This window comes from Protopterus annectens, chromosome 6.part0 (genome assembly GCF_019279795.1).
Source record: "Protopterus annectens isolate FY-2018-M chromosome 6.part0, PAN1.0, whole genome shotgun sequence".
NCBI classification, from domain to species: domain Eukaryota; kingdom Metazoa; phylum Chordata; order Ceratodontiformes; family Protopteridae; genus Protopterus; species Protopterus annectens.
The window spans coordinates 798,550,545-798,575,701 of NC_056737.1; the positions used below are offsets into that span (position 1 = coordinate 798,550,545).

General features: G+C 43.0%; 1 protein-coding gene across 10 annotated transcripts in view; it reads left to right on the plus strand.

Annotated features, from left to right (window-relative positions):
• PPM1A (protein phosphatase, Mg2+/Mn2+ dependent 1A) overlaps window positions 1-25,157 on the plus strand; it is a 1,336,273-nt gene that overhangs the window by 952,754 nt on the left and 358,362 nt on the right. For 9 of the 10 annotated variants that reach the window (XM_044074476.1, XM_044074477.1, XM_044074470.1 and 6 more), the window contains one exon: window positions 22,716-22,827. The exons of the other annotated variant lie outside the window; for it this stretch is intronic. In XM_044074476.1, coding sequence (XP_043930411.1) covers window positions 22,716-22,827 — 112 coding nt within the window. The remainder of the gene's footprint in view (window positions 1-22,715; window positions 22,828-25,157) is intronic. 10 annotated transcript variants of the gene reach the window in all.

A 25,157-nucleotide genomic window follows, 5' to 3' on the forward strand; every position in this document is an offset into this window, starting at 1 on the left:
AAAACATTAGGCTTCCCAGGAGAGCACCAACACCTACTTGGGACCTCAACTTTGTTCTGGAAAAACTTACGCTGCCTCCTTTTGAACCAGCTTTCTCAGCTGACTTAAAGTTTATATCATGGAAGACTGCCCTGCTGCTAGCAATTACTTCAGCGAGAAGAGTTTCAGAGCTTCAGGCACTAATGGCAGTAGAGCCTTTCCTCATTTTTCATCAAGACAGAGTTTCTCTACGATCTAACCACTCCTTTATGCCTAAGGTGGTATCCAGTGTGGCTCTAAATCAAACCATCCATTTACCCACCTTCTTTCCAAATCCACAGAACAAAGGAAAAAGACTCCTACATTCCTTGGACGTTCACAGGCAGCTACATTACTACTTGGATAAAACTAAGGTTTTCAGAAAATCTGACCAGCTTTTTGTATCTTATGCTACAGCATCACAAGGAAAGGCTATCTCAAAACAGACCATTTCCAAATGGATAGGACATTGCATACGTTTTTGCTACACCCACCATGGAAAACCAGTTCCTGCTAGCTTAAGACCCCACTCTACCAGGGCAGCAGCTACATCTACAGCCTACCTCAGGGAGGTGCCAACCAAGGATATTCTGGAAGCTGCAACTTGGAGTTCAGTACACACCTTCACCAAACATTGCCACTTACCACTTTACTCTAAGACTAGAGCTGGCTTCGCCACTGCAGTTTTGCAGGGCCTTCTAGCCTCCCCTAACCCTATTTGACTCCACCACCCATCCTTAGCTTTGGGATTCTACCCAAGTGTGATGACTGCAGCAGGGTAACACAATGAACATAGTACAGTTTTGTACCTACCATAAATGTAGATCTTCGAGTATATACCCTGCTGCAGTCCAGGTTACCCTCCCTCCATCCCCTCTGAACTAGCTAAACTTATCTCTACCACTCTATCCTATACTACCTCTGTGGTGTATTTGCTTGTGCTTAAGGGTTTTGTTTTACTTTCATATAGCTATATGTATATATAGCCTACCTATTAGGGGCACCTGACATCTGGGGCAAGAAAAACTGAAGAAAATGGCGTTGGATGCCTTTGGTTATACCCCTGGCGCTCTGACGTCAGGGAAGAAGTGACAGCAACCGATGTCGGACCAAGACTTTGGAATTCAGGCCGACTGCGGGACCGCCTGACGGCAGGATAACCCCAAGTGTGATGACTGCAGCAGGGTATACACTCGAACATCTACATTTATGGTAGGTACAAAACTGTACTTTTTTGGAGTACAGGGAAACATTCTAGCAGGTTTTATTAAATGTTACAGTTTTCCTGGAATCAATGACAGAATTTCATTGAGTAGTTTATTACATTTAAAGGCAGAAGTGATTTTGAATAGGAATGTTTTCTTTTTCATTATATACAGTGAATGTTCACATTTACAAGTAATTATTTTCAATATGCAAATGATTTTAAAAAGTATATTTTCAAATGAAAGGATTTTTATCACAGCCTTGAAGAACAGTAATAGAAAAATATGTACATGCTTACATATTTTTAAAATGCTTTCTGATGAATTTTAAATGGAGGAATCAAGTTATCAATTTAATTAATTGTAAAATGTGTTGATTGGGGTATTTGCTTTAAAGAAATGCATAAAAAGAGGTAAGTGGGTAAGGTGTGTATCTGATGAAGTTCCATATTGGAGTGTGAATGAAGGGAACAAAAGCGTTGTTAACCTTACCTGCCTGGTGTCTGGATTTTGGAAGAAAGTTTACCCTGCGTTTCTTGTGGACATTTGGTTTGGGCTTTTCGTTTTTATTGTGTATTTTAGTTACTGTAGGATGTATTTGAAAAAATGTGCACACATTTTTTTTTCTGTTTTGCTTCTCACTTCAGGTGTACTGGCATCTTATGGCTGCAGAAATTTCATTCTTCCCCCTTATCTGTCTTTTTACCTTCATTCCTTAGTGTATCCAAATAGACCCTTTTTGGTGGTGGTCTTAATTAGGGTTTTAGATCCCACTGAGGAAAAATCACTCTGTTTTAGTAGATGTGGTGTTATGCAGTTGACTGCCACACTTGGTCTTGCCCTTGTTTTGTTTTCCTTTGTTGCTCTTAGTATGGTTCACTGTCATGTATGAAACCTCTTACTACTCCAAGTATGTTGTCTTATCCTGTTACATTGTCTACCTGTGTTAAAAGTTGACAGTAATATTTCCTTGTAATCTGTAACCACTGAGCTAGTAGTAGCTGATGCCTTTTTATTTAGAACTGGTCTTGGGCTCACGATTTTGAGGTTGTATTCCATTTCTTCAGACTACCATTACAGTCTAGTTCACTGGTGAGTTCAACCATCCGATGAAACCATTGGTTTCAGTTTGTTTTGTTTTTTTGTTTTCTGGATAAGTGAGCTGGTCATTTCACCCCTTTGAGCCATAACTTGAGCTAGTGATAGACGGTGTACAACCGCAATTTGTAGAAAAGCATAGTACTGAACAAGGAAGAAATGTATGTGAAGTTTAGACCTGCATAATTAATTCTCCAGACTGGGGTAGTGGATTGAATCAGTTTATGAAATGGAAGGTAAGAAGGAAGAGGATCAAAAGTATCCAGAGGTAATGTACAGGTTAGGTGTTAGTGGTATAGATAGGTAAGTAGGACTCCTCTTTTAAAGTGGATGCAAAAAATTTGAGAAAAATTCCTGAATAGTCAAGAGGCAAGTTTGGAAAGGGGGTCCAAGATTTTTAATGATGGGAGACTGTTCAATATATCTTTACTTGATTTTGAGAAGGCATATTCACCAGTGATTACACCAGAGTAGAGCCTTCATTATAAGTGTTTTTAAGTGAGATAATGACAAATGACAAGTCTGTAGTGTAACAGAGTGGGCATGTGTCTAATATTAAAATGCTTGGGGGGGTCATTATCTTGGAGTAGAATATTCCGCAGTGTAAAGATTGATTTTTGGTGTGTGTGTGTGTGTGTGTGTGTGTGTGTGGGGGGGTGACACTGCAATTTATATGTGAATCCGGTAAGTGTACTGATCTTTATTACAGCCTTTTTTGCCACTACCCTAGCCACAGGGGATAAAAGAAAATACAAATGTAAATGTGTGTATGGATATTTCAGTGTAGCCGATCAATCAGCATGTTTTCAGGAGACTTTGGGAACATAGGAGTATCAAGAGAAAATCCACACAGATGCAGTAATATATGCATATTCCAAACAGGCAGTTTCTAAAGGCCAGGAATGACACCCAGGTCCACACAGGCAGTGACAGAAGGTCAGAAATGACACCTAGGTCCAGAAGCTTTGAGGCAGATCATCTTATTTGTAAGCCACTGTACTGCCCACCACTATATTTTAATATTTAGATTATTTGAAGGATTTGAGATATGTTATGAATCTAGATGTTTTATTAACAAGTCAGATGGCAGTTTGTGGATGAGCATGTGTGTGACAGTGATGTTTCACAAGTCTCCAGTCTTGTGAGAGCAGATGTTTGAGGTAACAGCATAAATTTGACAAGGGATATGGACTGTTCAGACTGATGAGATAATGAGGTAGAGTCTAGCCAGACTGCTGTACATTTGAAAGTCTTGACTTTTATGGTCAATTGACTGGTTGGGCCTTTGATATTAGCTGTTGGGTGTGGATTGCACAATTGTGTCTGCCAGAAAACATAGTGGGGATTTGCTTTGATTATTAGGTTGTTTAGGATTTTGAGGGTTTACTGAATTGAAGTGTTTCCACTATGTAGCAGTGCAAGATTGTCTGCATAAAAGATGTGCTGCAGGCCTGGAATTTCTTCAAAAAAAAAAAAAAAGTGAGTGAGTTAAGGTCCATAAGACAGAACTCTTCAGCTCACCCAAGGTAAAGACAATAAGGGCTGAAAGACTACTGGTATGCTGCTTTGAGTCTTTGTAGTTTGCAAACTATTGAAGGGGGTGTCAGTGAATTCAGTAGTAGTCTTTAAGAAGGTATGATCAGTCGTTGCTGAACAAGAATATTCTTTACAGAGGTCACAGGAGAGGCACGCTCACTGCTCGGCACAGAATTGCCTTTGATTCTAAGTAGGGTTGATGTCTTTCTAGTTGAGGCTTTTGTGTCATTCCTCTAGGCAGCTTTTATCTGAACCTGTAACCCCACACTTTTTCTGTCAAATAGTTGGTCATGAGCACTGTCAGTAAATGAATGCATGCATTGTTATGTTCATGCCCCAAAGCATTTTAAATGCACATGGCCCTGTTACAACTCAGCTTAGCATAAGGTGGAGTCCATCATCATACTGTGGAATAGAGAGGGCAGGGTAGAGGTGCTAAGATGGACCCCTTTTTCCTTTGAAGAAGTCCTCCTCAGACAGAATATTTAAAGTCTGCCTCAGTGCCAGCTGAATTATTTACTGTCTTGTACTGCAGTGTCTTCCATTTATCCCCCATCATCCCTTCACTGGAAGTATCCCTCTTTATGTTTCGCTCTTAGGCAGCCCTGTGATTGGAATGATAGCAGAGTGGAGGGGAGGCAGTCATCCAGCAGCCAAAGTGTTTAGATTTTTCCCCTTACTTGCATGCTGGTTCCTAGAGCAGCCTGACTTAATGTTCCAAATGTCCCACTGGAACACAAATGCACATCTGTGGATTTCCTGAAAGCAGCTGCACTGCTGTATACACTTTGGAGGGTACAGACATATTGACTCACTTGCAAGTCAGCAGTGCAGACTGCCTTTTAATGGTGGCAGGACAGTCAGCGGAAGACAGTCAACACAGTGTGTTGTGCTTCCTTCCTCCACTCAGGATGAATGAGGTGGCATCAGCCACTCAGTATTGCCCGCTTGATCCAACTCCTCCAGTGCTTAAGTCACTGTTTAAATCTCAGTAGTATGGGTCACAGAACGTTATCCCTCTGTTCAACAGAACCAACTCTCACTTATTCAGATTTTAATCTGAAATAGTTGCTACTCTGTTATTAATAGTTACCAAACACATAGATGCCTCCTTAATGGACTTTTTTCTGTTTCTTTTTTTCTTGCTTGTGTTATGTTTTGTGACAAACTTTGACTTGATTTGCTGCTTATACATTATTGGGTGCCAGGTTATAGTTCTAGAACTTGAGACCAGCATTGAAACGGTGTTAGTGTGCCGAGGGTCCCACTTGGAAACTAAGAAATTTTTTTAACACTAAGAATGGCATGTGAACTTGAAGAGTTACAGAATTTTTGTAAAACATTGACAGCGGCATATATCTTTTGCCTTATATTAAATGTTCTTTGTGGTAGATTACTACTTTTAACTGGAATTCTTCTGTTATCTTAGCCTTAAAAAGCACCTGTGCTAAGAGACAGAAAATGCATTTTGAAGCGTCTTGCTTGTCATTGTAGTACTGATGCCTCTTATCGTATCACTTTAGATGATTGGTAGTTTGTTTTTCCCCAAAGTGGAAATAAATATGTATGCAAGCTATGTATATTTGTATACATATATTTCTCTCTCTCTACCTATACGTGTGTATATATATATATATATATATATATATATATATATATATATGTGTGTGTGCGTGTGTGTGTGTATGTGGGGACATAAGTACAAGTAAATAATGGTAATACTGGGCAACAATGCTTCTTTTTACAGTGTGCTGTTTTTCCTCTTAGTATAGCATTGTAATGACTATCCATATTTCCATTGTCGTTTTTCTGATGTTATAGAATGTCGTTGCTTTCTTCGAACATCTCCAGAGACAGTATCTGCATTTCTTTGTAGTCATTTATGTTAGTTGCAAGCTGCTAGAGACTGATGTTTATATTTTTGATGAAAAACTGCTAAATTTGTTTTTCTAAACTCTCTAAATATCCGTTTCATCTGGCACCCTTCACCTCTCTGTCTATCTGAGGTGTAGGTGTTAATTTTGATTTGTAGGTTGTAAGTGTAATTGCAGGTGTTAATTTAACTTTGAGTACCAGCTCAAAGAAAAGTAGGCAGGACCAGCATGAATGACACTGAGTTTAATACCTACACCTCAGAAAGAACTGATGGGTTCCAGATGCAACTGAGATAATTTAGAGTTATAAAAACAAATGTTTAAAGAGTTACAAAAACAAGTTCAGCTGTTTCCTACTCTATAGAACATAAATGGTGTGCAGAGTGAGTGCATAATTGGTTGTAAATAGGAAACAAAGTAATGTCACTACTTAATGATTTGTTCCTTTGTGTCAGATAGAAAAAGGGAAAAGCTTTCTAATAAGACTTTAACAAGTGCATTAAGTTGTCCTTTAAAAAACATTCCGCTAAAATATTTGCCTTTTTTCTTAGCTTATTAGTATTTTGAAGGTAAAACTACAGTTTTCTTTTTTCTTTTGCTGTTGTGCCATCACAACCCTTTATCTGAGGCATCACAGTAATTGCAACAACAGGCGTTCACGTGCATTCAAAAGCAACAATGTACACGTTTGTTTTATGTGCTGTTTGTATGTGTGGCAGTACTGCTCTTTTACCTAACAGCAGTAAATGAATTATCAATGTGAAACACAATTTAGGAAGTGTATTGTGATTTTTGAGTTTTGCAATGGTAATTCAAGCAGCGGTGCTTGTCACTGTGAATGTTTGAACCTACATCCTTGTGTGTTATAACCCATTCTTATTTTTTTTCTTAGTTTCAAGGGAGGTAAAGACTATGTTGTTTGCTCCAGCATAGTTTATATTTTTTCATTCATTTTTCTTTAGTACCTACTTTATTCTATTCAGGGACTTAGACGTGTGAGCCTCTTCCGTTAAACAGTGGGCTTAAGGCAAAGTTTAAGGTCACTTATCTTTGTTTTTGGAGTGTGGTAGAAAATCCTCAAAGTTACATCAGGCAAGTAATACACTGCATAGAAAGCAACCCAGTTTAGAAATGAACCAAAGAACCTTGAGACTTGAGTCTGCAACAGTAGCTCATTTGCACATGTTGCTGTAGGTTTCTGTTTATTTTTGTGCTTCTTGTTGTCCTGAACAGCATCCCTATCCCCATGTCAGTTTGTTGTTTCATCCTGTGAGATATGCCTTCTGCATGCAAGTCTAATTTCCAGACTGGTGATGATGTAGCACCATCTCCCTTATATGCTTTTCACTTTTAGGTGTTCTTTTATATGAATCCATCCAGCTCAACTTTTACCACAAATCACTTTTACAAAATAGCTAAAATTCAGACAGGCACATGTTAAAAGGGAAAAACAGCTAACCTATACCTTAAATAAAATACATTTGTTGTGTGTGTGTGTGTGTATATATATATATATATATATATACACACACACACACACACACACACACACACACACACACACACACACACACACGGATTCACTTCAGAAGCTCAAAATACCGAAATCTCGAATTTCAGTATCTCGAGCCCAAGGAGTCAAATCCACAAAACAACGAAAAGTAAAAACCGCGAAATTCAAAACCTCAAATACCGGAAGTTTTGAATTTTGCGGTTTTACTATACACACACACCATTCACCACACAAACACACACAATCACTGTACTATATTAAAGCAGGGGGGCAAGCCCCCCGGCATCCCCTACACCCCCCCACTTAAATATTCTCATTCTGAGGTCACACTACATACAAACACACACAAAACACCACCACACAAGCTACTTTCTCTTCATGCACACACATCACAGCAACAAAGCACACTGACACACACCACAGCCCCTACCCAAACCCCTTAACACACACACACTTACCTGAATACATGACCATAGTGGAACTTTAGAAGCGTGAAATTCAAAACCTCCGGTATTCCAGGTTTTGAATTTCGCGCTTCTAAACTTTCGATATTATGTGGATTCGGCTTCTTGGGCTTGAAATACTGAAATTCGAGATTTCAGTATTTCGAGCTTCTGAAGGGAACCCATACACACACACACATATATAGACAGTCATATAAGTAATGCACATACATTAGAATAGCAGTGAAATGTTTTGTAGTAAAATATTCACATCAAAGTTAAAGCAAGCTCAGCACTGCACCATCAGAGCGCAACTCATTTTAAGTAAAAATTTGCTTATAGAATGTAACACATTATGTAATACCTATTGTCCTTTTGTTGTAAACCCTAAAAAAAAAAAAAGTAATATATGAGGAAAAATAAATTGGACAGTAGTGAAAGTTCATAGATTTCCAGATACTGCCATTTGAATATTGTATTGAATATATATCATGACACCAAGACTAGTAGGTTATCGTGGTGTATGAGAATTCAAAACCATGTAAGTTACAGATGTTCAAAAGTAGTGCTGAAAGCCCCAAGGGGGGTTACAGTGGTGTATGAGAATTAAAAACTATGTAAGTTACAGATGTTCAAAAGTAGTGCTGAAAGCCCCCCGGGGGGGGGGGGGTATTAGCCATTGACGGCATTGTATGTAGGTTTATGACTAACTTTGCATCTTGAAACATGTGCTTTATTGAGCAGTCTACTTTTACTTGGGGTTGCCACCCCTCCGTTTTTTTTCTGGACTATTCGGAAATCAAACTGATTCTCTGGTAGTCTGGAAAACACTGTACAAACTCCGGTATTCTGTTTCAAAAAGGAAACAGACTATCTGAGTTTGAAAATCGGCTGATTTGCTATGACTTTTTTTTTTTTTTTTTGTTATACAGAAAAGCATAGTATATCAGCTGAAAGGAGGCAGCAGGAATGGAAAAAGAGGGCGTTCCTCACCGAGTGGTGTCATCGTGACATCACAAAATGGGCAGAATGTGGGTAGGGGGTAGGATGGGCGGGTTACTGATGATGTGAGGGGTGTGGCTTTACTCCGGTTTTAGCCACGATGAATGGTGGCAACCCTACTTTTACTTGTCCTCACGCTTTTTCAGGTTTTGTCTGTATAGGTACCTGATGATCATTTCCTATGTGATAATAAGCAGGAGCTGGGGTGGCCTATACCTGTCCACTTAAAAATGTTTGGGCTTGTTTACCTAGTTAGTAATGCAGAACATTAGTTTTTTCTCAGGAGGCCATGTTCAGACTATAGTAAACTCTCAATTAACCAGAACTCAAGCAACCGGCAAAAAAAAAAAAAATGAAGAAATACAGTACAGTTTTCATGTGTTGCACTTTCTGTTACGTTTTTAGAGTTTCAGATTTTTAAAAAGGAAGATAGGAATAAATTCCCTGTATCCCCAACCTGAGAACAAGTCAAACCAAACAAGTAGTATAGGGTATAGTATTGGGCTTACTTTTAATAGTAACTCTCAAGCAACCGGAAACTACAGATGTTATGTAGTCCTATCTCGCCTACATTCTTACCCATGGGTTTGGAGCCGAATATCGGCTCCGACTCAGCCAAACTTTTCTAGCTTGAAGTCTTCTATTGGCTGGGCTAAGCAGGTATCCCATGGTGCACTGCTCCATATCCCAGATCTTGTTTGCCGCACGTGTAGCTCGGATGTGGTCTCGCTCTTGGCTGTGGCTAAGTACCTTTTTCTTGTCTTGAGAAAAAATTTATAACAAAAAGCTATTTTCATAGCTATTGTCTTTAGTGTTATTTAGGTTTTGGTAGTGTGCTTGTTTTTGTGGTATCCCGCTAACTGCTCCCTCGGGCTAGGCCTGTTTCAGTTAGAGGACCTAGTCCTTCATCCTGTTCGTTTGTCAAACCGTTTAAGTTAGAGGTTTGGTTCTGTTCCCTTACCTTGTAGTCATTAACCATTTTAGTTAGAGGTTTTTGACATAGTTTGTCTCAGTGTGTGCCTCTAGTATGTGTGTACTGTTTCAATTTATAACTGGTTCCCACGTTTTTTGTGGTGTTGAGCATCTGTGAGTTTTCTTGTCAGACTTCTCTTAGGTTGCGTTGTTGGTGTTTGTTGTGAAGCATGTCCAAAGAGTCCAAGGAGCACAAACCTTCGGGTTTTAAAAAGTGCTCTAAATACGGGTACAAAATGTCCATCACCGATGGGCACTCTATTTGTGTCTATTGCCTGGGAGCCATTCATCTGCAGGAGTCCTGCAGTTTTTGCCATGCGTTCAGTCCCAGAGTGCTCCAAGAGAGAAAGAATAAGCTGATCTTAAAGGGACTTTTGAAACCCACTTTCGAAGAGGCCTTGGATTCTTCTCCTAGTGCTAAGTCTAAGTAATCCAAGTCAAAAAAGAGATCTCCGGCTCAGTCAGCTTCATCGGAGCCTCCGGAGAAAGTCTCAAAAATTGCATCAACCCCCTCGGCTCCACTGTCCTCGGGGCCGCAGGAGGTGTCGGCGTTGATGGAACCAGCGTCGGCTCCAATTATATTGGAACCTCTTCGGAGCCAATCGCCCAGTCTCAGACCAGTCTCTCCTGAGAGGAGATCTCGATCTCCCTCCCTGTCCTCCAAATTCTCCAGGACCCTTTCGGATGCGGATGTTGATAGGGTGGTCCAGAGGCTCCTTCAGTCACCAGTTTTGGCAAAATTGTTTTCGGCTCCGGCCCAGTCGGCTCCGGAGCCTGTCCCGACCCCTTCTTCGATCATTCCTCCTCCGAGCACATCTCTGTCTTTGTAGCCGGAGTGTTCCACGCCGTGTGATGTTCCTAGGCCGGTTCCGATGGCCCCTGTCGGCTCCGTCCTCTGTGTTCGGGACTCTGGATTCTTCAGTCAGGCCCGAGGGGGACATCTCGGGACATATTTCGGTTCCGAGTCTCCCTCTCGGTGCCTCGGCTTGGGGAATTCCGACTCCTGTCATGGTCTCGGATGCTGGCCGGTCTTCGGACTCGGGGGGGGGGGGGGTGGCCTTCGAGGCCATGCAGACTGCGCTGGCCAGATCGTCAGCTACATCAGGCGGATCGGTCACGCTGTCCCCCACCACTCCGTTGAGAGCCTCTGATCACCACCTATCCATGGACAACAGAGCACCAAGGCCTAGGGATACCCCCACGAGTGGTCCCCAACTTTCTGAGGGCCCTTCAGAGTTAGTGCCTGAGGAGCCCCCTAGAAAGAAAACGTGCAAGAGGAAGCACATAGACTCCCATGATGAGTCCCTCACCTCTGGTACTTACCTCGAGGAATCCCCCAAGTCATCCTCTGATGTTGTTTCCTTCTCCGACATCCTGGAGATACTGAAGCAAAGAGGTCACTGGCCGTCCAAAGCCCCTTCCGAGGAGGAGTCGTTCTTCCTTAAGGCCTTTGGTGCTCAGCCCTCCGCCTCCTGGGTGTCCCCACCCTTCGACGAGCTCCTTGATTTGATCTGTTGAAGGGTGTGGGAAAACCCTGATTCTGTGGAGCCAGTACCCAGGCATCCCAACAAGTTTCTTTCGGCTCCCCAGGGTAAGGAGTTTTTGTCCAAAGGAGTTCCTGTAGATGCCATGGTGGTGGTGGCGGCCACTCAGAAGGAAGTAGCAGAGACCTCTTCCTCCGTCCATCCTCCTAACAAGGAGTCTAGGATCATGGACCGGTACGGGAAGCGTACCCTCTCGTCAGCAACCTTTACCTTACGGTCGCTGAACTGTCTGTCTCATTTCACTCGGCTCCAGAAAGATCTCCTCAAGGAGTTAGGAGATACTCTTGCAGGTAACATCCCTGAGGCGGTGGCCCAAACAGTTAACACCCAGGTGTCTACCCTCAATTCCATTGTCAACTCCTCCATGTGGCTCATTTCGTATGCAGCTGAGGGAGTGAGTAGGGCAGCAAGCTCAGGAGTTGCCCTTAGAAGGCAAGCCTGGCTGTGCCTGTGTCACTTTGTGGAGGCCTTCAAGTCTTCCTTCACTGACGCCCCCTTTGATGGTTCTTCATTGTTCGGAACCAAAGTGAAAGACACCCTCACCAGGTGCGAGCAAGAGGGAAAGACCCTGTCTGCCATAGGGGTCCATTTTTCCCTTCCTTCTAGGCCTTACCCCAAGGCCCAGCAGGGTGGGAAGATGTGGTTCAAGAAATCACAGAGGTTTTTTCCTGCCGCACAAGGTGAGTCCCCCTCCAGAGGCAGAGGAGGGGGAGGTTACTCAGGGAGACGCCGCCCTAGAGGCAGAGGGGGGCCCCCGCAAATCGGGAGACCGTGATTCCTTTTGCAGCTCTCCCTACTCTCGTTCCTGAGGGAGTGCCCGGCTGTTCTTATCCGGAGCCAGTCAGGGGTCGAATTTCATTCTATCCGGAAGCCTGGAACAGCATCACCCAGGACCGATGGGTATTACGAATAATTTCCGGAGGTTATCTCATTCCGTTTACATCAAACCCCCCTTCAGTCAGAAAAATCCCAGACGTTCCACCCAGTCAAAGGGATCAAGCAGCCTCGGAGGTTTCAAAGCTGCTAGGAAAAGGAGCCATCCAGCGTGTCCCCTCAGACCAAATCGGATTAGGGACTCAAGATTCCTTTTGGTGCCGAAAAGAACAGGGGACCTGAAACCCATATTAGATCTCAGCCAACTGAACAACTATATACAGAAGTCCAAGTTCCATGTGGTCACACTACAATTGATTCTCCCATTGTTGGGAGAGGAGGTATGGATGTGCTCCATCGACCTCAAGGATGCTTACTACCATGTAAAAATGGACAGGACATCCAGGAGTCACCTACGCTTCCGGCTGGGAGCCAGTCATTTCCAGTTTCGAGCCCTGCCCTTTGGTCTCACCACAGCCCCCAGGGTGTTCACCAAGTGTATGGCGGTGGTGACGGCTCACTTGAGACGTCAGGGATTCCAAGTGTTTCCGTATCTGGACGACTGGCTCCTTACCGCCCCCACCAGGCATCAACTAGTCCAAACCAGGGAAGCTGCCATCACTCTATGTCAACAGTTGGGCATAACACTAAATTGGGAAAAATCTGCCTTGTGTCACCTTTATAGGCACAGAATTAGACACCATTCGATTGCGAGCATTTTTACCGCAGGAGAGGATCAGAGTCTACAACAAATACACATCCTGATGCCCCTGAGGAAAGCGAAGGCAAGATGGGTTCTCCAACTCCTGGGGGCCATGGCAGCAACAGTTATGTTGGTCCCTCTAGTGAGGTTGCACATGAGACTTCTCCAATGGCTCCTCTTTGTTCAATGGTCTCTCCAAAAATTTCCACTTTTTCACCCCATTTTGCTCACGGACAGATGCAAACAGGACCTCAGTTGGTGGCTTTGCACCAACAATTTGGATGAGGGAAGGCCCTTCGTTCCACCCATCCCGGTTGCCACAGTGACCACGGACACCTCCCAGATGGGGTGGGGGGGCATTATCTTGGCAGGACAGTCCAAGGCACATGGCAAGATCACGAGATACATCTGCATATCAACGTCCTATAGATGAGAGCAGTGCTACTTGCGTTGCAGGCACTTCAGAGCTTTCTACCTCTAGGGACGATTGCAATACACTCAGACAACATGTCAGTAGTGTGGTATCTAAACAAGCAAGGGGGAACCAGGTCTTACCCCATGTGCAGAGAGGCCATGCGAGTGCGGCAGTGGGCAGTAACTTCCCAATGGTTTCTTGTGGCAACGTACATTCCGGGGAAGTCCAACGTGATTGCGGACAGGCTAAGCAGAGCTATTCTGATGCTTTACGAGTGGTCCCTGAATTGTCTAATTGCAGAACCGAATCTTCAGCAGATGGGGTCAGCCTTGCTGTGACCTTTTTGCCAGCCCCCTCAATGCGAAATGCAGCAACTACTTCACGCTGATCCCCCCACAGGGGGGAGTCACCCAGGGATGCTCTGGTTCATGATTGGCCTTCCGGTCTGCTTTATGCTTTCCCTCCGATTTCCTTCAAGGATGCATCTGCAGTCCTTACAAATGGGTAGTCCTGTCGTCAGGCAGCCCTTCGGTCGGCCAGATTCCAAAGTCTGGGTCTGGCTTCGGCTGGTGTCGCACTTCACCCGACGTCATAGCTGCAGTTTTTCTGGTATAAAGGCATCAGCCGACGCCGTTTTCCTCAGTCTTTCTTGACGCGTGGCGCCCGAAGCAGAAACTGTTCGCAAGTGCCGGTCGGTCAGAACCAGAGATTACTACTACCGAATACTACTTCGAAGACTTCTAAAGCTAAGTACCCGTTGGGGACTCTTTCTTGCCTCAGCCGATGTCAGAAAAAGTGAATAACTGTTTAACTTGTGGGAAACAAATACCTCATAAAGATTTCCACTCTTACTGCTTACCTTGTTTAGGCCCAGACCACGACGTAGCAGCTTGTCTAGCCTGTGCTTCTTTTAACCGACGGACGCTTAGACGTCGGTCGGAATTTGCAGAACAATTTTTCGGCTCTGATTTTGCTTATATCATGCCGTCGGATCCTCCGACTTCACAAATTACCAAAAAACGCAGGGAAAAGGACCGACACTCGCGGTCCGCGGTTTCGGCCGAAACTGCGGTTAAGCCAACCACGAGTGTCTCGGTTTCGGCTGAAACTGAGCAAGCGGTTCTTCCCCCAGCCGAAAACATGCCTTCTACCGAGGCCTCTTCTAGCCTGGTGGAATCGGCTTCTGAAATCCAACCTGCAGTTGCGGTTTCTTAGGAATTATCAGACACTATTCCCTTGGATATTTCAACCCCTGCACGTGGAGCTGCTAGGCCTCCTGCAGCCATGTCTATTAAGGCCTTTGCCAGGGTTAAAGCAGCCAAAGCTTCAAAAACGGTGCCTGCCAAACCCCCCTCTCACAGGCCCAGCACCAGTTCCCATATGCTTTCTTTGGCTGAGGATCTCATTTCTTTAATTCGTGGATCCTAGCCTCATCCAGACAGGACCTCTCCTCCACCTCCAGAGAAGAGGCCTAGAGCAGAGCCCCCTGAGCCAGTATCCACAGATGATTCCTCTGATGACTCAGAACATACAGACCCTCCTGAGGCTCCTTATTCCCCTTACGAAGACTCTGATGCTGAAGAGTCCATTCCTTCAGCCTCTCCACCTGAGGAATTTTCCTTTGGAGAAACCTTGCATGCTATGAGGGAACAATTTCAGTGGCAGGGCCAAGATTTCTCAGACTCCAGAAAAAGGCTTAGAACCTTTCTACATTTGCCACAGCATAGGCCTTTAGCTATACCTCCAGTTCTTTCTGTTGTAGATGATGCATTTAATGATGCTTGCACTGCTCCTGATTCATTACCTCCGCCCCTGCTAAGCCCGATAGGTTCTACAGGGTCCTGGACACTCATCACCATTTATACAAGGCTCCTTTTGCAGATCCAGAGACTATCTCCCAGGGCCCCTAAAGCTGTAGCAACTACATCTACTAAAAACCCTCCCTCTAAAAGGGAATCCAGGTCCTTAGAGAGATGGGGTAAAAAAGTTTACACCTCTGCTACTTTGTCAGCTAGGGCTTTGAACTGCCAATTTCATATGATTCAATATCAAGAGTTTATGCTTGACCAGTTAACTAAAAAGCTGTCCTCTGAAGAATCTTTAGATAAAAAATATGTTCAGGAAATGGTACATAACATACAGCAGGTTAGTAACCATTCTTTAAAATGTGGCTATGATGCACTGGAGGCTTCCTTTAGATCAGCCATGACTGGCACAGTTATCAGGAGACATGCATGGTTGAAAGAGCAGGCATTACCAGACCATGTCAATTCAAAGCTTTTGGATGCACCCATGGACAAAGTCAATTTATTTAGTTCCCCTGCACAGCAGGTACTAAAAAAGATGGAAGAGAAGGCGAAATCTGTACCAACAGTGAAAGATTTCTTACAGGTTCAACCTCCAAGATTTAGCAGGAACTGGCCCTCCAAGAATTGGTCCTTTCCGGACTCCTCTAAGACACAGAGAGGCAGGAATAGGCGTTCAAGAGGCAGAAACCAATCCAGGAGTGCCTACAGGGGACGCCAGTGGCAAGGTAACAACCAGCGAGGCACGGACGCAGCCACCACCACTACAACAACACAATCACAGTGACTTGGCTGTGACACCGCCTACCAGGGAACAACTGGAAGCACCCTTAGGTGGAAAGCTAACCTTATTTTCAAAGAACTGGCATTGCATCACAAGGGAAAAATGGATTTTGCAAACTATAGACCAAGGTTACAGGTTCCATTTCCATACTCTACCAGGAAAGAGAGGAATGCCAAACCTACCACCTACTCAAAGGGCAGAAGCTCTAAAGCAAATATCTCAATTATTAAGAATGAGAGCTGTGGAAAAGGTACCATCTATGGAACAAGGAAGGGATTTTACTCCAGACTCTTCCTGGTACCAAGAAAAGAGAGCAAATGGAGGCCTATTCTCGACCTGTCCGCTTTAAACACATTCCTCATTGTTCCAAAATTCAAAATGCTGACCCTACAGCAGCTTCTTCCCATGCTGGGCAAGGAGTCTTGGCTGGTAACTCTAGATCTCAAGGAGGCATACCTGCGTCCCCATACGACCAATTTGCAGAAGATACCTCAGATTTCTTGCAGGATCAGAGCATTATCAATTCTCAGCATTGCCCTTTGGCTTATCTACTGCGCCAGAGTGTTCACGAAATGCCTGGCATCAGTAATTGCTCATTGCAGACTTCAGGGGATCCAAATTTATCCCTACCTGGACGACTGCCTGATACAAGCGGACAACAAAAGCAAGCTAACAGAAGACTTACAAAGAGTCATTTACCTGCTGCAAGCCCTGGGATATACAGTCAATATAAAAAGTCAAGGCTGATTCCATCCCAAAGAATAACCTTTCTGGGTGCAGAGCTGGACACATCAAAACAAATGGCATTCCTAACTGCAGAAAAGAAAGAGCAACTACCTCTCTACTTCTTGGCATTAACAAAGCAGAACCATCTAACTGCAAGAAAAGTACTGCAAGCCCTAGGCTTCATGGCATCCTGCATAATTCTGGTCCCTCATGCCAGACTGCATATGCGAAAGCTACAGTGGTACCTAAAGAATTTGTGGTCCCAACACAAGCACAGCCTAGAAACCAAAATTCCAATAATCCCATGCCTGAAGCAAGAGTTCCTATGGTGGGCTCAGGCCTGTCAATCAAACACAGGATTGCCCTTCTGCAACAGTCAACCAAGCCAAACCATCATGACAGATGCCTCAGACCTCGGTTGGGGGGCACACATGCTGGGCAAGTGCATACAAGGCTTATGGACTCAAGACCAGCTGCCTGCACATAAATCTAAAGGAAATGTTGGCAGTAAAATTGGCAATCCAGTCATTCAGACCATTTCTCCAAGAAGGTCAGTTGATGATAAGGACAGACAACACCACAGTTATGTGGTACATCAACAAACAGGGAGGCACACATTCATATCCTCTATGGCTGGCACTGGACCTATGGGATGTGGCTCTGAGCTACAACATTCAGTTACAAGAATTTTTGTACCGAAAAGAAAACATTCTAGCAGACATATTAAGCAGAACTACCACAGATGCCCACGAATGGATGCTGCATCCGGACATCTTCAAAGCCATCACAAGAGAATGGGGATTACCACAAATAGACTTATTTGCATCCCCACTCAATCACCAGCTAAAGAAATTCTGCACAAGGACGTACCACCCACTTGCTTGGAAGGTGGACTCCTATCTTTCAGTTGGAAAAACCTGACAGCATACGCATTCCCACCACTTCCTTTGATGCTAAGGTGCTTTTGAAGATCAAAGAGGAACGCCCAGGATCATTCTGATAGCTCCAGACTGGCCAAGACAACATTGGTACCCATTGCTGAGGAGCATGTCTCGGGAACAAATATGGGCACTACCCTGATCCCATTGCTGTTAACACAGAACAACTACAACATCCTGCATCCAAACCTGAAAACTCTGCAGCTAACTGCCTGGAACATTACATAAGAACAATTAACCCAAATTTATCCCAAAGGGTTAAAGACATAATCCTTGAGGCTCGTAGACCTTCAACAAGAAAGAATTATGCAGCAAAATGGAAAAGATATCTCATTTGGAGTACTGCAAAGGGAGAAGATGTGGCACTGGTAAACATAGCCAACATCCTGGAGTACTTGGCAGAGCTCTTCCATACAGGCCTGTCCTATTCTTCCATCAAGATACATGCATCAGCTATTTCAGCAGAATACAGCTTGGATCCTCCTGTCTTCTCATCCTCTGCTCAGACAGTTTCTGAGAGGAATTAAAATGTAAAACCTCCCAGGAAACCACCATTGCCAGCATGGGACTTGAACTTTGTGCCAGAAAAATTGACACTTCCCCTTTCGAACCAGCAGCAACAGCAGAATTACAATACTTATCCTGGAAGACTGCTTTCCTGCTGGCAATCACCTCAGCAAGAAGGGTCTCTGAACTACAGGCATTAATGGCAGTGCAACCCTTCCTGATCTTCCATCAAGATAGAGTGTCCATGAGAACAAATCCTACATTTATGCCTAAGGTGGTATCCAGAGTGTCTTTAAATCAGGCTATCCACCTACCTACATTCTTCCCCAACCCACAGAACAGGGAGAAAGACTGTTGCATACCTTGGATGTACATAGACAATTACGCTTACTACCTGGACAGGACCAAGTCCAATAGAAAAACTGACCAGCTTCTGGTAGCATATGCAACAGGAAAGGAAGGAAAACCAATTTCAAAACAGACAATCTCCAAATGGATAGGAAATTGCATTAGATTTTGTTACTCCTACCATGGAAAGAAAACTCCAGAGAACATCAGGCCTCACTCCACAAGGGCTACAGCCACTACCACAGCTTTCTTACGAGGAGTGGCTACCAAGGACATTATAGAGGCTGCTACTTGGACCTCCGTGCATACATTTGCCAAGCATTACAATTTACCTTTATACTCTAGATCCCGAGCAGGTTTTGCCACTGCTGTTTTGCAAGGGATCCTAACTACACCATAATCTCCTTTTTCCTCCTCCCCTAGTTTAGCTATGGTATTCTACCCATTTGTAAGGACTGCAGATGCATCCTTGAAGGACATAGTACAGTTTTGTACCTACCATAAATGTAGATGTCCGATAGGAATGCATCTGCAGTCAGGATTACCCACCCACCTTCCCTCTGTGGTACTCCTAGGTATTTGCCATCCTTCAGCTAGCTTGGGGATCTATTATGGTGTATTTGTTTGTATATATGTACATACATGCTTATTTTATGTGTTTGCTCTCTACTATTTGGAAACATTGGCATTTATCCAAATTTAGCCATCCAAGAGGGCACCTGGCATCTGGGGCAAGAAACACTGAGGAAAATGGCGTCGGCTGATGCCTTTATACCCGAAAAACTGCAGCTATGACGTCGGGTGAAGTGCGACACCAGCCAAAGCCAGACCCAGACTTTGGAATCCGGCCGACAGGGCTGCCTGACGACAGGACTACCCATTTGTAAGGACTGCAGATGCATTCCTATCGGACATCTACATTTATGGTAGGTACAAAACTGTACTTTTCCCTTGCTGTCAAAGGTGATTCAGAAAGCGCAATCCTTGGGAAGCAGAATGATTCTGATTGCTCCACACTGGCCTCGTCAATTCTGGTTCCCTTTTTTTCAACCATACATTGTAGACACTCCTTCGATTCTGGACCCTCAACCAGATTTGCTGACACACATGTCGGGACAGTTCCATCCCTCTCTGATGACGCTCCGGTTGACAGCCTGGCTACTCCACTTCCGTCGTTAGTTAGGCTTCATAAATTTTCACCGGAAGTGGTTCTCATTTTATCTTCCTCTCATAAGCCATCTACTAGGAAGATTTTATTCCAGCAAATGGAAGAGGTTTTCTATTTGGGCGCACACCCAAGGAATTGATCCTTACACAGCTCCAATTGCTTCAGTCTTGGAGTTTTTGTCTATGCTTTTCCATCAGGGTTCCGCATCAGCTACCATCAAAGTCCAATTGGCAGAGATCTCTAATTTTTATGTGGCTAATGAACCTAGTCTCATGGCTCATAGACTCTGCAAGGCTTTCCTGAAGGGTACTCTGTTACTCCGTCCCCCGGTCTCCGAACCTATCTTGCCCTGGGATCTCAATTTTGTTCTACAAGCCCTTACTTCACCACCTTTCGAGCCTGCAGCTACCTGTGAATTGAAATTCTTGACCTGGAAAACAGCCTTCTTAACATCAATCACTTCAGCAAGGCGAGTTTCAGAAATTCAAGCCCTCTCTATCAAACCTCCAAACTTAATCTTCCATAAGGACAGGGTTTCTCTTCGACCAAACCCTTCCTTTCAAGCGGCTTCCGTGCTTAATCTTAATCAATCCATTGAGTTGCCTGTATTCTTTCCTCAATTTTCAAACAAGGCAGAATTTAAATTTCATCAGTTGGATGTACACAGACAGTTACGTTTCTATCTGCACCGTACAAAAGATATCCAGAAGTCTGATCAATTATTTGTCTCTCTTTCGGAAAACAAAATTGGTTCCCCGGTCTCCAAGATCTCCATATCCAGATGGATATCTAGTTGCATCTCTTTTGCCTACCAAGCAGGAGGAAAAGATCTGCCATTTCCAGTCAAGGCTCACTCTACTCGGGCTGTTTCTACAGCTTATCAAGCCAGATTGTCAATGGATGATATATGTGCTGCAGCTACTTGGGCTTCTCCTCACACGTTTGTTTCTCATTACAAATTGGACGTGGTTTCTAGAGGCAGGTCGTCCTTTGGCTCCACAGTACTCAGGAGTATTTTCCTATGAGCCACTCAGGATGTAGGTGCTAGGGCCACTGTCCCACGGGTAAGAATGTAGGCGAGATAGGACTACATAACATCAGGAAGTTATGTACTCACCATAACGTTCGATGTATGCAGTCCATCTCGCCTCACATTCTTACTTACCCTCCCACCTTCCCCCTTCCTGGAGGATCTGGAAGTTAGGTTGCTGTTTACAGAGTTCCCTTTACTTAAGCTTATTCTTTTTATCTGGATGTTGTGTATGCATGGGGTATGAATGAGTATTGCAGCAAACTAGATCTGGGGATATGGAGCAGTGCACCATGGGATACCTGCTTAGCCCAGCCAATAGAAGACTTCGAGCTAGAAAGGTTTGGCCGAGTCGGAGCCGATATTCGGTTCCGAACCCATGGGTAAGAATGTGAGGCGAGATGGACTACATACATTGAACGTTATGGTGAGTACATAACTTCCTGTTATCCAGTATCTACCAGTCCCCATGGGTGCCAGTTAACTGAGAGTTTACTGTACACAGGTTTTATGTTGTATTGCACAGAAATGAGCAGAGGCTGTTACAGGCCACAGTTCTTTATATTTATTTGATAAAGTTTAAAAAGGACAGCTCAAAGCTCATTTTGATTTTTCTCCAAATTGTTATTAAAAAGGTTCAGAATATTTACCTTGATATTCACTGCTGCTTCAAAGAGCCCCAATCTGGTACTAAGATTTGGAAAGCATGTGTTTTGTTTAACTCTTAATTTGTTTACCTTTCTTTCATTTTGTTGACGATATTTGTTTGAAATAAGATTACTGGCTTTTGCCCTTCTCTGTTTAGAAACAACAATGTACAATGTCAGACATATAAGCTGTGTTATTGATAGTAGCCAGTAAACCAGTGCTAATGGTCAGCAGTCCTTTTTACATGTGTCTTTCTGGTAATTAAATAACACGTGGCAGCCAAAGTCCTCTGCATAAACTGAATGGTGTATGGATGTTTTAGCAGAGTTATCCCAGTTTTGTTGGGAGTGACCTGGTGTGAAAAATCCCTTATTTTAAGAAGCTTCAGTTAGGTTACAGAAAAGGGATACCACATGCCAGGGAAAAGTTGGGAGATTTAGGTTGATCATAACTTAAGTTGTCAGGTCAATGAATGTGAATTCACATGGTGTCACTGAAAGAGTCATGTCAATGCACATCATTTTATTGAGATTGTTAAACTGTATTGGATCGAGTTGCACTGTTTAGGTAATATAAATTCATTAGTTTTACAGAATTTTTGTGTTAGGCAATATGATGTATTAACTCTAATAAAGACATTTTCTAAAGCAAGTCTGAGAGCTTTCTTTTTGTTCAAAACTTTAAAGTTGTTAGATTCACACATTAGTTCATACATCAGTTCGGCTGTAACTAATTCCATTGCCTTTTTAGTAAAATTTGTAGAATATTACATTTTTGTATATTATATAGCCCCTGCAGTGTACCCGTGGTGGTGGTGGTGCTGTGGTAGCGTTGTCGCCTCACAGTAAGACGCTGTCCGGTTCGATTCTCAGCTAGAGCGTCTTCTGCGGGGAGACATGCGTGAATGGCGCATCTTTGAAGGTTGTGCGTCAGGCCTGGCAAGCCGGTACGTAAAAATCAACTGCTAGTCATTAGCGGACCGGAGTTCCGCTGTGGCGACCCCTAACCGGGAATAGCCGAAAGACACACATATAGCCCCTACAGTAAATGCTTAAGTGTATTAATTGGGTTATTTTACTTTTCAAAAAGTATAATTTACGGGTAGCTTCAAATTACATGTTTGAAGTAGTCTGCTAGAGCATTTTCGTTACTTTCTCTGATTCTATTCACTGTGATTTGTGGCATAAAACAGTGGGGATGTTCCAGTGTCGTATGACATTCCTTTTGGTGTAGTAGTCTTCCTGTCCTATATTTGATGTACATGATCCCTTTTCTGTGGCCTGATGTTTAGCTTCTTAAAGTTGTATTAATTCATTCTTTTTATCAATAAGTATATTTCATTTTTTCTCTTATAGTTGGCTCTTATGGAAATCCTAATTTATGTATGACCTGTTTCATCTACTCAGTGGATAATTGTAGTTTATTTTATTACATTAAGAAATATGATTGTTACCAAAAAAATTGAAAAAAAAATTGTGGTCGTTGTATAGTTAGTTATTAGTGTAATGTCTTATCTGAAAGTTTAATGTGGGCATCACTTACCAAAAAGTACTTCTGATTCCCAGAGATCATTAAGAAGCAGGGAGATGGAGGAGTGCCAGACTTAGTCCATGTGATGCGTACGTTAGCAACGGAGAGCATCCCAAACCTCCCGCCAGGGGGTGAATTGGCAAGCAAGTGAGTTTACAGTGGATATAAACATGCTTTTAACTTAAGTCAGCTGTAAGGAGCTGCCATTATTTACAAACATTTTATTTTTGATCAGTCTTACGCATTTTCAGAGTGTCCTGCACAGAATTAACAGTTGGCATCAGCACTACTCAATCACTCATTTTAACATATTACATCTTTTATTACCAAGCACTTGTACAAACCTGATCCATTTCTACAGGAGCTTTCCAACCTATATATATTTATATGTATGTATATATTTGTGTGTGTGCTTTCATAAAAATCAGAATGGAAATGTTTCTTGGAATAGATCATTCTAATGTTAAGGTAGGAGAAGCATCAGAAATTGTTTGTAAGAAAGAGCAGAGTACTGTGTAAGTCACTTTCTAATATAATGAGATTTGAGTCCTGCTGGTGCCAGCCCTAGTTTTTGTGCAGAAAGCAGGCAGATTAACAAAGATTGATGTTAAGAGCTACAGTACCCAAGGAAGTTAACAATTTTAATCAAAAGTATGATTAGTACTAACTCAAGTGCGTTATGGAAGGCAGATGTTGGCACAAATCACTGGATTTATCTGTACATCTTTCTAGTCGTAATTTAAGTATGTTGCTACTTAATTTGGTTTTGCATGTTGTGACTTTATTTACATTTGTTTAGGAATATGTACAGCATACTGTAGGATTTTATGTGCATGTCCTTTTTTTTTTTTTTTTTTTTTCCAGTTGAAATCTTCTACTGTGTGTTTGAGTGATTATAATCACTGTATGTTAAGTGTTGCTGTAGACATTAGAAGCCAGTTAGGCATTTGCTTTTCTCATTGTGGCCATACACTCAGCAATAGGTTTGTGTTAGAAAGTATAGCAGATTACTTGATACATAATCAGTTGGAAGTGTTTGGGCATAATTTTTCTACAGAATTGCCCTGGAAGTAAAACAAATTTTGTAGAAATTATGGAACATCTGACTACTATATTCTCCTAGTAAGTTTGATGTCGAGTGATATATTTTGCACTGAATTTTCATACTACCTTATACGTTCATCACTTTGTTTTCACCGTAGATAATAAGGTAGCTGTTCTGATTCCTTGTAATTGGTGATTTTACTTCGGAGGGGGCATCTTTAGCAAGTTAATACTTCGAAATGTTTTTTCTGCTGACTAGCATGGCTCTTTGTTTATCAAGGTCTGCATCTGGATCCCTGGATCTACTTCAGTAGACAGACATTTCACTTACCCGACTCCCACTTGGCCAAGGCGAAATCACAGACAAGTTCAGAAGACCGACACCCGGAACACCAACTTTTCACGCAAGGTAAGTAACTGCTTGGCCATCCTGTTAAACTCTGCCCCTTACCCCCCAGCAGTAGTGCGATCTCAAAGTTGGTCTATTTAGTTAGTGGGGTGTGGCGGGTGAATCCCCCTACATTGGTGAGTTTAGTTTTGTTTTTTTGGGTTTTTTTTTTTCCTCGTGATGGCCAAGCAGTTACTTTCCTCGTGGGAGAAGTCATTGTTTTGGGTGTCAGTCTTCTGAAGTTGTTGGTGGTTTCGTCTCGGCCAAGTGGGAGTCTGGTAAGTAAGAGTTCGGTCTACTGAAGTAGACCCCTGCATCCCTACACCTCAGTTAGTAGTTATGTACTTCTCAGTAGTTCCCAGTTTTTTCCATAGTCTCACAGTGCTGATTTTTATGAGTTCATAAGAGTAATGTGTTCCTGACGCTGAAGAAAGCACCTGCAATCGTGGTGCTGGAGTGTGTACCAGTCCAGGAGCCAGGACCACAACAGAAAATGCATACATTATTATTTGGACATATCAGAACTTGGGTGGGGAGCATACCTCTCAACCTCTTGGATCAAGAAATTTGGACAAAGCCATAAATAAAAGTGGGGCAGACACTCAAAAATAGGGACAATTTTTATATATTGTTCTTACAGACTTAGCAGTTTGATAGAATAGGTTTTGCATTAACATGAATTTTCTGAAAGATATGAAGTCTGAAACTCAGATGTCTGTCATTGTTTTCTAACTGCAGTCTGTAACGATTTACCAGCAAACCACAAGTATATGAAAAAAAGGACCAAAAATATGAAGCCAAAATCTGGGCATTCTGCAAAAATTTGTGCAGTTGAGAGAGATGATTAGGAGGTTCATCTGCTTTTTAAAGTGAAATCCAGGCATTTCTTCACATTCATAGGTAGGTACTAGGCTATCAGCCCAAGGGCCTACGTAAGCTTAGCCAACAAGAGTACCTGGCGTACGTCAGCCAAGAAAGTTATTTTCCTGTGCCACTGTCGAGCAGAGACACAGAAGTGATCCCCAGGGTGTATTTCCTATTTCAC